Source organism: Notamacropus eugenii, chromosome 7, assembly GCF_028372415.1.
Source record: "Notamacropus eugenii isolate mMacEug1 chromosome 7, mMacEug1.pri_v2, whole genome shotgun sequence".
Classification (NCBI taxonomy): domain Eukaryota; kingdom Metazoa; phylum Chordata; class Mammalia; order Diprotodontia; family Macropodidae; genus Notamacropus; species Notamacropus eugenii.
In genome coordinates, this window is record NC_092878.1 from 57,447,095 (window position 1) to 57,461,699 (window position 14,605).

At 40.0% G+C, this 14,605-nt stretch overlaps 1 protein-coding gene across 11 annotated transcripts in view; it reads right to left on the bottom strand.

The window, feature by feature from the left end:
* Window positions 1-417: 417 nt before the first annotated feature.
* AREL1 (apoptosis resistant E3 ubiquitin protein ligase 1) overlaps window positions 418-14,605 on the bottom strand; it is a 53,974-nt gene continuing 39,786 nt past the window's right edge. For all 11 annotated transcript variants that reach the window (XM_072622607.1, XM_072622605.1, XM_072622609.1 and 8 more), the window contains 7 exons: window positions 12,251-12,430; window positions 7,713-7,838; window positions 6,710-6,839; window positions 6,561-6,619; window positions 5,008-5,097; window positions 3,307-3,482; window positions 418-3,194 (listed from right to left, as the gene is read on the bottom strand). In XM_072622607.1, coding sequence (XP_072478708.1) covers window positions 3,092-3,194; window positions 3,307-3,482; window positions 5,008-5,097; window positions 6,561-6,619; window positions 6,710-6,839; window positions 7,713-7,838; window positions 12,251-12,430 — 864 coding nt within the window. In that variant the 3' untranslated portion in view covers window positions 418-3,091. The remainder of the gene's footprint in view (window positions 3,195-3,306; window positions 3,483-5,007; window positions 5,098-6,560; window positions 6,620-6,709; window positions 6,840-7,712; window positions 7,839-12,250; window positions 12,431-14,605) is intronic.

A 14,605-nucleotide genomic window follows, 5' to 3' on the forward strand; every position in this document is an offset into this window, starting at 1 on the left:
TCCAATGTGGTGCAGTGAATTTGGAGGTAGGACCTGGATTTGAACCCTTCCTTCTTCTCTGGGTCTTGAGTTTTCTCATCTGGAAAATTAGGTTAGATCAAATGACCTCTAACGTCCTTCCAGCTCTAGGTAGATGAGTCCTCTTCCTCCTTCACTCAGGACTTTCCATTTAGTTCCCAAGACACAGAGCCTCTTTGGACAGTCTCACACAGCTGCCTTCTCTGTAGCTAGCCCAGGTGATTCGAGGTTCTCTAAGAGATTATTTTTTAGCTAAAATTTTAAAAAGTTTATTTAGCATTTTATTTTTCCCCAGTTACACGTAAAAACAATCTTTAACACTTCTTTTAAAACTTCTAAGAGATTTTAAACACTGCTTACAGAAATCCTAAGTCTCTGTTTTAAACAACACACACGTTCTTTACTCTTTCTTTTAAACTTTTATTTACTGTACACATTATTTACACCATCAGCTGCAATTGCCCGCGCAGATCAAACGCTACCCAGCCTGGCCAATCTACAGCAAGGACTGGCCCTTGCCTCAAGTTCCTGAAACATGCAGCCTTATTCTTTGTTGTGAACTCAGTTACCCCCAAAGCACCGCAGTCACAAGGAAATAAATAGAAGTGCCGACCAAAAAAATACATATCAAGTACTGCCAAAAAATTATTAGCCTTTCCCTCAATATTCTATACCATCTTCCCCCACTGGTAAGTGCCAAGGACAGGAAGATCAGATAGGACCAAGAGCCTTTTTGGACTGAATGAAGGAGCAGGGTAAACTGGAGGCTGGAAAAAAGAGAATAATAGACAGTAAGTACCAAAGGGTTTCATGAACCAGAAGACAATGATGACCCACTACAGGTATGGGGCTGACTTTAGAGAGCTATTATGGGACCCAAGTCCCCCTAAATGATAATTAAAACAAAAGCTTTACAGGACAGAGTCAAGGAAATAATCTTAATTCCCAGCAGAAGGTCTCTGAATGGCCACTGGAATGGTGATTAGGGGATCCAGAAGAGGGTCCACCACAGGAAAATCACACAGGCAGTCCATATGCCCAAAGCTGGAAACCCCTATCTGGCCTGAGGGATGAAGGGATGCTCCTGTTTTCCAGGGTGGTGACTATACCTGCCTTCCTACATCCTACTGGAAGAGGATTAAGGCAAGAAGCAATCCCTTGTCTGGGTCCCTGAGGAGAGCAGTAAACATAGGGCATGGAGAATCTAGGAGTGCTAAGGCCCCAGCTGCAGGATTCTGGCTCCAGCAGATGGGAGAGGACAGCACCCTGGTGGAGAAAGAACAAATGAAGCCACAGAGGAGCTATAGCAGCTCAGGGAGAGGGCAAGGAGTAGGGGCGAGGGGGCTTGTCCCTCCTGGTCCCCACCTGGAAGTTCCCAGGAGGCTGAGGCCCTGCCATAAATTCTGCCTCTTCTTAGGAGTCTGGTGAACTTGCTGGTTTTTGTGGTATTCTTGGTGTAGAGAGCTCCACTGGGAATGGGGTCTCACAGCCAAACATCCTTGAAAATGTAAACTTTTCAAATGGGAGAAATCTCTAATCTTGCAATTATTATTATTATTATTCAAATTTGCAATAAATTCTTTCAAGAGATATTTGCCAGTTTCCACCAATCAAGACACTCCACGCAGAGCTTCTCAGAAACTAGCATTCATACCTTCTTTGTTTCTTTCCCCCTTGCCCGTAAGGGGAAGGCACTGATACAGTTCAACTCTTACTATTAAAGCAGGTCTCTTTTAGGCACATTCTCAGTGCCCTGAACCTGAGAGAAAGAACATAGGAAGCTTTACCATAGGTCAGTAGTGTGCCATAATTCAGGAACTCTAGATCCCTTTCTCCTTGCCTCAGTGTTCCCAAAATGAGGAAAATGTTAAGAAAAAAAGGAATTCCTGTCTCCAGGGATAGTAATCCTTGGCTAGAAATTTTTCTCTAGTAGAAATGAAATAGATAATAAATAGGATCCCTATGCCAGATTTTCTCCAGCAGGGTCTTAGGACAAGATACTAGTGCCATGCAAAGATGGATTCACAGAACATAGCAGATTGTGCAACATGGAGGAAAGTGAACAGATTCAGCTGAACTTCTCTGGAAAAAGAAACCCAATGCACAGTGTCAGTGGCCTCCAAGTCAGCCATGCACTCCAAAATGCCCCTTGATTCTACTACAGCTAAAAGTCAAGATATAACCATTATGTTCAACTTGGGAGACTGTAGCTATACCTTTTTATATATCCTAAACTCAGTCTGCTTTCCTCACCGGGGCTGAATTCAAGGGAGGGAGGAAAGGAACAAAAACAAAAACAAAAAAACCATGAAAAGAACTCTCCTGGGGCTTCATGAGCTCTTCTGGAAATGCTTACAAGAGCAGTTCCTCTTCCAGTTTTGTCCCCAGTGTCATGTGACATGAGGAGAAGGGCACCTCTGTGCTGCCAGTTTCCATTAGAGGTAGTACAACGCTATGGCCTATGTATGCCTGCTTTGTGCAGGGAAACAAAGCAATGACCAGTCAGACTGGTCAGTTCCTATAGCAGATACTATGATTCTCTCTGCTCCTGATGAGAAAAGATAGCGTCCTTTCCAAAGAGAAGGTCTTGAGGTTGTGTCAGATCCCAGAGGGAAGAGAAAAGAGGGTTCCACTGGGGAGCATTAGCAGAGGGAGCTGGAGCAAGGCATGGGCAGATATTAAGGCTTCCAGCAAGCCAGATGTCCAACGGAGCTCAAGAGCCCTTGGTGCACAGCCTTCTACAAGACAGGTAGTCCCAACTAGAGAGATCTTCTGCTCCCTGAGGACCAAATGGAATTCCTCTTCTCTTAGATGGATAACATGCCAAAAACTTTCAATATTTATGTACCATACCGAAGTGGCCTATGGTGAGGAGAAGTAAAAAATATGGGATTTAGGGACAAGGCCTACAGGTGGCAAAATACTCCAGAAATAGGGGAGCATGCAACATCTTCTGGCTGACTGTTATGTCTGCCCTGAGGGCTGAAGGTTATGTCTATGCTGCCTGAATGGAAACTGTGCACCCAGGGCACTCTAGAGAACCCAGGGGTCAGATGGACAGTAGAAGAGTGGATCAGAGCATGCCAAAGCCCTCGCAGCCCTCACTGATGGCCAGTTGCAGCATTTTGTGCACATCTTCATATGAGTCATATGTAGGGAGGCACAACTGGTTGAAACTGTAAGGCAAGAAGAAAATCAATTAAATTATATTACTGATGACTGGTCACATAGGACAAGTGATGGAAAGAAGTTCTTCCAAAAGGATGCCATTTATGGTCCAACACTTACCATGTGTGTGCAGTGGGTAGCGTGCTATGTGTTGGAGCTGCAATGATCTGGAATGAGGGACAGAGGGCGGCAAAGCCTCCCGGTGGCAACTGAGAGGAACCAGTTGTGAACTGAAGCAGCCTTGCCAATTCTTCCTGTGTGAGGCTGGAGACCACAGTCCAAAACCATCTCATTACCTGGCAAGAACAGCACAGGGTCAGAAAAATCAAGAAAAACGAACTTATCCCAAGGATGATCACCGATAGTTTAGGGAATAGAAGAATAAATTCTGGGATATTCAGGAGTTACATGGGTAACAATGACAGCTGCTATTTCAAAAGCATAAGGAAAGGAAGGATTATATCTAATGACCTCTTCTAAGATTAGCTCTAATTGCTGCATGTGTACAAAGCACTGGTGATAGGACTGTTTCATTCTAAGACTAGGAGGGAATCTCATCCTACTCAGGAAGTAGAATGGTGCCAAAAGCAACTGTTTGGCATTGGAAGACCTTCCCAATCTGGCCCCTTTCCACATTCCTTCTTACACTTTACTCTTCACCCTCCACACACACTCTATAATCCAGCTGCCCTGGCCCACTTGCTGCTCCTCAAACATGGCCCTCCCTCTTCTGACTCTTTTTAGTGGCTTGTCCTCCATGCCTGGAACACTCTGCCCCCTCAGCCCTGTCTAGTAGTTTCCCTGGCTTCATTCGTGAGGTCTCAAATCCCACATTCTGCAAGAGACTTTTCCCAGTCCCCCTAGCTACCTATGTCTTTCCTCTGGGATTACCTTCTATTTTCTCTGTATCATGTTTGTACCTAGCTATGTACAGGTTTTCTCCTCCATTAGAATGTCGTTTCCCTGATGGTAAAAACATTATTTTTGTCTTTTTTTGTATCCCAAGCACTTAGCTCTGTGCCCAGCACAAAATAAGTGCTTATTAATAAATTGCTGACTGAATAATTACCTCAAAATCCCTTGACTGAAAGTAGCAAGCCTCACTCTTGTCTTCTTCAGTAGTCAACAAACGCTGTAATTAACCTTTTCTATGAAGATTTATCAGCTGGCTGATTATTTTTATTTCCTACTGTTTACTTTCCTGTTTTCCTGATGTATGCACTAGGAAAGTCCTTATAGATTCTGTTCCTCTAACATTTCAATCTCCTTACTTCCACTTTTCATTCCTTTCCATTAAATATGTATACTTATCTGATCCCCTTTAACCTTCTATACCGCCTCTTATTCTGAATTCTCCAGTGTGTCTCCACTTTGAAATCTGTTTCCCAAATGGCAAGGTGGGATGAGGTACAATATGATGATGTATATGATGAGGTATAATTTTTACCTTTGTTCATTTAAGAAAGAGTAGCTAATGACAAAATTTCTTTCTGAACAATAACAACAACAAAAAGCCCTACAACACTAATCAAATCATATAATTATAAAGACCAAGCTTGGTTCCAAAGAAGAGATGGAAAAATGTATTCCCCACCTTTCAGTCCAGAGGTGGACAACTATAGAAAACTGCATGATCTGGCAAAACTCAGTTGATGATTTGGTTAGTTTTGCTGAACAGCTACTTTTTCTCCTATTAAAAATGCCTATTTTTAATTACAAAGGTTGGCTCAGGGAGTAAGGAAAGGTTAGGTTTGGAAATAAAGATGATATAAAAACAAAATATTAAAATTTTTTTTAATTTCAAAAGTTTTTTCTATTTACCTTTTCCCTGAAATGCCATGAGCCTCCCACCACCACAGCATGTGCCTTGAAGTCAGAGACATTGATGTCACCAGTACCACACATCAGCAGCTAGAAGGAGATTGGTAAAAATTAATGGGAACATACTCACCAACACAGTGCTGTAACAAAAAGGAATCTTTCCTATTGGGCTTTCTTAGATGATCCTTCCTTATATTTTATTGAAAGAACTATCTAACCAATGATACCACCAAAGATTAAAATATACTTAAATGCTATCCATTTCCTAGACCAACATGCAAAAATCGCAAGTAAAGAGATGATATCTCAAGAGAATAAGGTAACTGAAAATTTTAGGAGAAAAAAGGCAAGGTCATAACCCTAACATCAAAGGTCTTAGGAGCAAAACAGTAATTGCTAGTTACTTCTGTGAAGAAATAACAAGAGTGGATAAGGCATCAACAGTAGTTCTTTTAGCCTTCCTCTGGGCCTTGCCAAGCAGATTATGAGCACTAAAGGAAGCAAGGAGGTGCTCCTGTCTCAATGGAAGCACTCAAACCAACCCTGATTGTTTCTGATATGCCTTCCTTCCTGTCTGTAGTCATTTTAAAATTAAACTTTAATTCTCTCAACTTTAGCTCTTAGCGTCCCCTCCTTCAATCATATAAGTGGAAAACTATACTATACTAGGGATAATAAAAACATGAGTGTATTAGAGTCCACCCAAAAGGCACCACTATTACCATGATCTAAGAAAATTCTGTTAACAAGTACAACACAAGGCTACTGAGGCCCTGATCTGTAACCCCACCCCTCCCCAATGCCTCAAAGCAGCCTTTTATGCAGGATGCATAGTGTTTATAAAAAAATCAAAGCCTTTCTTTAAAAAACCTAAGCTTTTCAGGTATGAACTTCACTTAGGTTGTAGGTATGAAAAAAATCATCTGAATGTTCTTCTCACAGATAGTATGAACTTCAATTCTATTCATCAAGGAGACAGTCTGCCTTCTCACCTACAGTAAGTATTTTGTGCTTGTCACAGGATCTGAAATAAAAACACATCGTGTCCAGCTCATTAAGCCTGCTTTTAAATGCTGCTTCCAGGCTCATATTATCAGATCCACCACATAAGTTACTGAAGTTTCAAAAGCTCCCAAGGTTTTTAGGAAAACCCTGGCCACCATAAAATAAACCTTTCCTTCTATTCCTAAGTGCCTCGAAGGATCTGTGATTGCAGCCAAGTTAACACCATCTTCAACAGAACAGATGTCAACTCATTTGCATCATCTACTCATTCAACATGATCACCCTTTATAGGTAACTGGCCATTTTTAAGGTCTCCATTACTATAGGATGAAGCAAGAAAGAATTAAAGTGTTCCGTGAAGAGAAGGTTGTGACAAAAGTAAAAGTGACTCCCCTATAAAAAGCTTTCCTACTGTATTCCATATCAGACACCCCCCAAAAAATTGCTCATCAAATTCAACAAACATTTACTAAAGTTTTACTATGTGCCAGGTATTATATGCTAGGTACCAGGAATAAAAGCAGGGTCTCAGGAATTTAATCACTTACCTCGAGTTCATTCTCATCAAAAATAGCCAAAAGGTTTTCAGGAACTAATTCATTAAGGCCTGAAACAGAGTAGCCAAACTCAAGTCAAATCTACAATGCTATTAAGGGTGCTATAGCTATCAAACCAAAAAGGGCACACAAAAGTTTACCTTTCAAAAAATGTTCCACTTCATCTTTAACTTGACTGGCCAGTCTATATTGTGCCAACAAATTTAGGTAGAAGGTTTTATTTGAGTTGGTGACTGGGACTTGAGCTCCCCCAGTCATCAGCTCTACAACCTGAAACAAGAATGAGACTTGAGGAATGGTAAAAATGGTGATGTTCTACAAAGACTCTACCACTGCACTTCACTACAAGTTCTCACTGTTCATCAAACTCACATCTCAGTACATTTCCTCACGTTCAATAAGCCTCTTCATTATTTCTGTTACAGCAGTGGTAATTTCTACAGATTGCATCTCTGGGTATGTTTTCTTGTTTTAGCTGTATTACAGGGACAGTGCTGCAGAAGGGAATCCTACCAAACTTACCGCTGAATGTCTCAACGTCTCAGTAGTCAAAGATTCAAACACCATTGATCTCACTTACTTATAATGTCTATTCCTCAACTAACCCATGAGTCTACAGGCCACATAGGAAGTAGAGAAGACAGGGGGGCAAAGAGTGTCATAAAATATTACAGAAAGGAGAAGTGATAGATGGTCTAAAGAATTCTGACACCTCAGGCTATAGAATTACAAGGAGTTCCCAAAGTGGGGATAGTTGTTTTCCTAAACTTTTCTGGACTCTTTTCTCCAAAGGTATAGCGATAAGAACAAGACTTGAAGTTAGGAAGCATAGGTTCTCACCCCAGCTGTACCACTAAGTAACTGTAGGACCACTGGCAAATCACAGTTTCTTATTCTATAAAAGGAATAAAAGATGATTCCTAAGATTCCTTTCAGCACTAAAATTCTAGGATTCCTACCCCCCCCCCCCCCATTGCATCTCTTTTCTCTAGAGGGGATCAACAAGGCTACACCAACTGGTAAAAGGAGCAATTTGTTCAATGACCAATAGCTAGACTGATCTTTTATTACTGCAACATTAAGGAAGAAGCTCCCATCCTTCTCAATATTTAGTACAAAGAAGGGACTTAGGCTGCCTCTCACCTTATCCAGCTGCCCTGATTTGTTGTATTTCTCTTCTGCAAAAACCAGTTCCATTTCACTCATGTCATTGTTGAGAATGAAACAAACCTTTGATTTATAAAACTCTGGATCATCTGTTTCAAAGTACTGAGGAGAAAGAAAAACAGGGAAAAGAAACATGAATACTTGCTCTTCAACAAAAGTGAGCTTCTTGTCGGAGAGGAACTCTATCCTTTTCACTTCCCCATCTGTAGGGACAGGTTCCAGGTAGGCTCTAGAATTAATGTATGACATCTAACCTTGACTGGGCCCTTCCTGCTGTATGATATTCCCTTTATTCTTCTCTGATATAACTTTAAAATTCCAATTCTTTCCTTACCCCCTCAAGCTTTCTATACTCTTCCTCCTCTTCTCAAATCACTCTACCATTTCCTCCCTCACACCTTCTCTCATGAAGACAAGACCCTTCTTGTCAAAGAAAATCCTTATACATGTATCCTTAATCCCACCCCATTTTCCCCAGAAGATTGTACCTTCTATCACAAACTTCAATTTCTCCTTTCCTGGCTCTTTTACCGCTGACTACAAACATGCCTCTGTCTCCTTTATCCTTAAAAACCCTTCATTTGCTAGCTATCATTCTATATCCCATCTCCCCTTCTCATCTAAAAGCTTCCTGAGAAAGCATCTTCTTCCCCTCTCACTGGATTCTAAATCTTCTGCAACCTGGCTTCCAACCTCAATATTCAACTGAAATCCAAAGTCACCAATGATCTCTTCATTGTAAAATATAATGGCCTTAACCTCTGCAATCTGCAATACTGTTTTCTTCTTTCCTCACCTTCTTCTCCTGAATACTCTCCTCTCTAAGTTTTTGTGACATTGCTCTCTCCTGGTTCCCTACCTGACTTGTTCTCTACTGCTGGATCTTCCTGCAGGTGACACACACTAACCATGGATGTACCCTAAGGCTTTGTTCTGGGTTCTCTTTTGGTCTGTATCATTTAATGATCTCATCAGCAATAATGGACTCAATTATCATTTCTATGCAAATAGTTCCAAAACCTATACATCCAGACTAACTTCTCTCCTGAGCTCCAGACAACTGCCTGTTAGATACCTCAAACTAGATGCCACGCAGACATTTAAAACTGAACATATCCAAAACTGAACTCTTTATCTTTCTCCCCAACCCTCTTTTAATCCAAATTTCTCTCTTACTATGGAGAGTACAACTATCCTCCCAGTCATCTCTCTAAATCAAGGCATAATCCTCAACTCCAAACTTGCACTTACTCTACATATCCAATCTATTTCTAAGTTTTGTCAGTTTTACCTTCATAAGATCTCTCGTATACACCCCCATTCTCTCTGCCTATACAGACACCACCTTAGTGCAGACTTTTATCATCTCAAGTCTGAACTATCGCAATAGCCTTCTAGTTGGTCTTCTTACCTCAAGTTTCTCCCCATTCCAATCCATCTTCACTCAAAAGCCATGGTCTGACCATGTTATTCTCCTCTACTCAAACTCCAATGGATCCCTATAATCTCCAGGATCAAAAATAAAACTCTTTGGTTTTTAAAACCCTTCATAACTTGGCCTTTCATACTTTACCAGTCTTCTTACACTTTACTTCACACTTCCAACAATTCTACCATCAGAAACACTGGCCCTCCCTTTCAGAGGACACACTCTATCTCTTAACTATGACTTTTTGCTGCCTATCCCCCATGTCTGAAATGCTCTCTTTCCTCATCTTTGCCTATGAGTTTTCCTGGCTTTCTTCAAGCTCAAAACTCAATCTATAAATGAGCTCTCTAAGAAAAATATACCAGGACCAGTTGGATTTACAAGCAAATTCTATCAAACATTTAAAGAACAATTAATTCCAATATTATAAACGGTTTCGAAAAACAGGTAAGGGAGGAGTCCTACCAAATTCCTAAAAGAACAGTAAGAGAATCAATTTTAAAAATCTGAAGGAAGTCAACCTAACAGTAGCAGATTTCAAACTATATTACAAAGCAGTAATCATCAAAAGAATTTGGCACTAAGAAACAAAGTGGTGGTTCTGTGGAATAGATTAAGTGCACAATACATAGCAGTAAATTACCACAATAATCTAGTGTTTGATGAACTCAAAGATCTAAGCATTTGAGGTAAAAACTCATCGTTTGACAAAAAACTGCTGGGAAAACTGGAGACCAGTTTCGCAGAAACTAGGCACATAAAGGTAGTATCATAAGTAAATCAGGGGAGCATGGAAAAATGTACCTGTCAGATTTATGGATAAGAGGAGTCTATGACCAAATAAAAGAGAGGATCATGGGAAGTAAAATATGTAATTTTTATTACATGAAATTAAAAAGTTTTTGCACAAACAAAAACAAGGCAGTCAAATTAGAAGGAAAGCAGGAAACTGGGGGGACGGGTGTGGGGTGAATTGTATAGCAAGTTTCTTGGATGAAAGTCTCATTTTTCAAATATATAGGGAAATGAGGCAAATTTATAAAAATAAGAGCCATTCCCCAACTGACAAATGGTTAAAGGATATAAACAGGCAGTTTTCAGAACAAGTCAAAGCTATCAATAGTCATATTTAAAAATACTCTGTGAAATGCAAATTAAAACAACTCCAAGCTACCACCTCACACCTATCAGACTGACTAACATAACAGAAAAGAAAAATGACAAATGTTGGAGGGGATGTGGAAAAATTGGGACATTAATGTACTATTGGTAGAGCTGTGAAGTGGTCCAACCCATTCTGGAGAACAATTTGGAAACATACCCAAAGGACTATAAAACTATGTAAATCTTTCACACGAAAATACCACTCTTAGTTCTATGCCCTAAAAAAATAAAAGGGCCCATATGTATAAAAATACTTACAGCAGCTCTTTTGTGGTGGCAAAGAATTAGAAACTGAAGGCTATCTATCAGTTTAGGAATGGCTGAACAAGCTGTATATGATAGTGATGGAACACTATTGTGCCATAGAAAAGAAGAGGAGGATGGTTTCAGAAAGAACTGGGTAGACTTATATGAACTGATGGACAATGAAGTGAACAGAACTAGGAGAACATCATACACAGTAACAGAAATATCATAACAACACTGAAAGAGTTTTCCTATTTCCTAGCCACTCTGATCAATATAACAATTCACTATAATTTCTAAGGACTCATGATGAAAAATGCTTTCTACCTCCTGAGAAAGAACTGATGATCTCTGAGGGCAGATTGAAGAATACTTTTTTCACTTTCTTTTTCACAACATGGCTAATGTGGGAATATGTTTCTTGCCTTCTTAAAAGAGTGGAAGAAGGGCAAGGAGATGGGAGAGAAATCAAAACTGAAAATAGTTTTTTTTCAGTTAAAAAAAAGATCTCATTGCCTGCTTTCTCAAGCTGTTGTCATCTCTCTCCTTCCTTTCCCAGTTAAATTCTGCCTCTACTTCACACCTCCAAATTCCTTCTCAAACTCTTGCAATTTGGCTTCTGGCCCTACTAGACAGATACAGTTGACCCAAATCTCTCTCCTAAGCTCCAAACTAACTTCACCAGTTGCCTACTAGACATCTCTACCAGAATGTCCCACAAGTATCTCTAACTTGGCAGATTCAATACAGAATTCATTATCTTCCTCTCTAAACCACCCCATCCCCCAAACTTCTCTATTTTTCTTGCGTGCACCACTACTCTTCTAGTCACTTAAGTTCACAATCTTAAGTCCTCTTCAATTCCTTCCTCTCCCTCATCCTTAATATTCAATCAACTGCCTGATCTTGTCAGTTCTCCATTAAAGTATTTCTTCTCTTGTATCCACTTACACAACCACTGCATTACCTCTGCCTTTACCTCTCTCACCTAGATTATTATAAGAGTTTCCTGATTGGTCTCTTTGCTTCTAGTTTCTCCCTTCTCCAAACCATATTCTGCAAAACTATCAAAAATAATCTTCTGAAAAGCACAGGTTTTTCTACATTACTCTCATGGCTTAAGAATTTTCTATGGGTTCCTATCAACTCTAGGATAAGAACCTTTCAGCTTGGCATTTAAAGTCCTTTTTAATATGTTTTCATACCACCTTTCCAGACATTTTGCATTACTATTCTTTATACATTTTTTTGGTCTACATGGCCTATTTGCCATTACCTGAATTCAGCATTCCATATCTTCCCTCCCTGTCTCTGCCAAAGCTGTCTCATACACCCAGAAGGCCACCCCCTTACCATCACTTTTTACAATACCTAGCTTCCTTTCAAATTCAGCTCAGATTCTATTTCCTATAGGAAATCCTTCCTGATCTTCTTAGTTGTTAGTGTTCCTCACCTGCTCAAATTATTTTGTATTTAATTATCTGTTAACATGTCACAGTATCCAGTACAATATGAGCTTCTTTAGGGCAGGGACTTTGATTCTTATTTGTCTTTATACCTTCAGCAGCAAGCACAGTACCTGGCACATAGAAAGTACTTAATACATGTCTGCTGAATTGAATCAAGCTGAATAGAAGCCTGGAGCTTTACTGTGGAAAACAACCAGCAGTGTTACCTTGTAATGCATGCGAAGTCCTATAATTTGAGCCAGGAAAGAACGAGTAAAACGAGCTCGTACCAGTTGCTTGTAAGCTCCTCCTAAAGATGATTCATAGAGACACTTGCCTACAAGCCGCCCTGCAAATTCATATAATTTTAGCCGGAGATGAGGAGGTCGGTTAGGGTTTGGATGCACCTGTTAAAGAAAAGAGATTTCAAGGGCTCTGTCCCTCAGGCCTCAGGATTAGGAGAGGGCCTAAAGAAGAAAGAACTCAGTGTAACAACTGAAAAGTCCTCAAAATTGTCTTTTTTTTTTTAGCAACTTTAGTCACTTAAGTAATTCAAAGTAAAGACATACTCTTCTTTTTTTGCAGAGGTAGGGTGTGGAATACTACATATAATTCTGGATTTCGCTGATATGTTTAGTTTTGTTGACCTTTTTTTATTCTTTGTTATAAGACAATACTATCTGGGCAGGGCAGGGTTACAAATTTAAAAATGTAGATAATATAAAAGCAAAAGCTATCCAATTTTTTTCTTTTAAAACCTAGCCAACTTGAATAAGAGCTCTGAGTCTACCCCAGCTCCAATTCCTACTTCCCATTTGAATTAAATAGGGTACATTTTCATGCTATGGATTGCCTTGATGACCGACTTATTCCTATCACATCCTGCCATGCCACTTTATTCTAAGATTTCCTCACACTCTATAACAGGACAGGGATGCCTAACCTCTTAACACTTAGCTGCCCCCTGAGAAGCTGGTGAGAAAAAAGCCCAGGGGAGATGAAGAGTGATCCTAAGTATAACTTAGGGGTCTTCTCCAATCCAAGATGGAGATGTATCTGTACTGCTACAATAACCCAGATTTTTTGATACAGTTCACACTACAGAGCTGGGTGGTGGGTTCTGAAATTTCTGTTTCTCTTTCTCGCCTTTCCCCTTTCCTTTTGATTTACAACCAATGCTGACTTGTGGTGTCTGCTCCCTGGAGACAACACAAGCTGTATGCTGAATGAAACACATATGTAGGACATGTATTCTCCTCATCGCTTGTTCCTTTAAAAAGGATGTTTCCACCTGTGCAGGCGTTTTCTTCTTTCCCTAAATAGCTGCTCTTGTGCCTACTGACAGGAGCTACTGACCAGTTATTACGGTAGCAGTAGCTGCAGACATTTATACGATGCTTGAAATAAAACATTTTCCTTACAACCCTTTAAGGTACGTAGTATAAGTAGTAGTATCCCCATTTTTCTGAATGAAGAAATTGAGGGTCAGAGTTGGAGCTGGAACTAGAACTCATGCCTGAAGTCCAGGGTTTTGCTACTACATCTTGTTGCCTCTCTACATCATACTACCTATTACCAGGACTCAGATTTCTTTCTCTTCCTCTCAGTTGACCCAGAAATCAGATGTTCTGTAAACTGCACTGGACAGTGATTGATCTGATTGGATTTCCTATCTGGAATATTTGTGGAAGAGATCTAGGACCAGCTGCCTGTCTCTAAAATTCTAATTTTGTTTCTTTCCACTAGGGTAGCTCCTCTACCTCATTCTATCTTGAGGAAGTACAGGACAGATTTTTCTGGAACAGCACTAAAAAATTATCCTTGTAACCTGGCGGTTTCTCTTGAGATATATTTCTGACTTGCTTCTACAATTTCCTTTATATCACTTTGAATACCCTTTCTAAACTGGGCTTGGGGAATCATCTTGCTTTTCCAGCTGTTTTCTGTGATTGGTTGATGCTTATTTAATCTTTGCTCAGCCATAGTCTTCACTTTTAGAAAAATTAGGCAAACAGGCCCAAGCTCCTCCTTCAGGTGAGATGAGCAACTCTTTTTATTTCAGAGTTATCCAGGTAACTGCTGTATTTGGGCTCAAAGGTACAGGTGATAGTCACAGCTTTATCAGCAGTTACACCCTCCCCAAATACAGACAGATGTCAAGAACTCCTCCTCCGGGTCAGTTCTAAGTTGTGATTGCCTCTAACGAGGTTATCTCATTTGGTATCCAAACCCTAGATCATCAGCTGCCTCTTCTCTCCTTGTTTCTTTAGCCCTGGAAAAGAACAGGAAGCTGGTCCCTGGCTCTGCTGCAGAATGGGGGTCTTCATCTTACTTACGAGTTAGACCACAAGGATCTTAAGACAGTGCGCATGCCACCCATCTTCAGTTTTATGTGTCACAACTTTTACTATTTTCTATGTACTTTGAATGCATACTTTCATACAATTAAAAATCAATTTTCTGTTAAAAAAAGCTAATAGGAAGTCAAAATGTATTCTTCCCTTATTTGCAAAAGTAGGGAACTAAAGGTGTTAACATATTTATTTACATACATTACATACATATACATATGGTATATTACG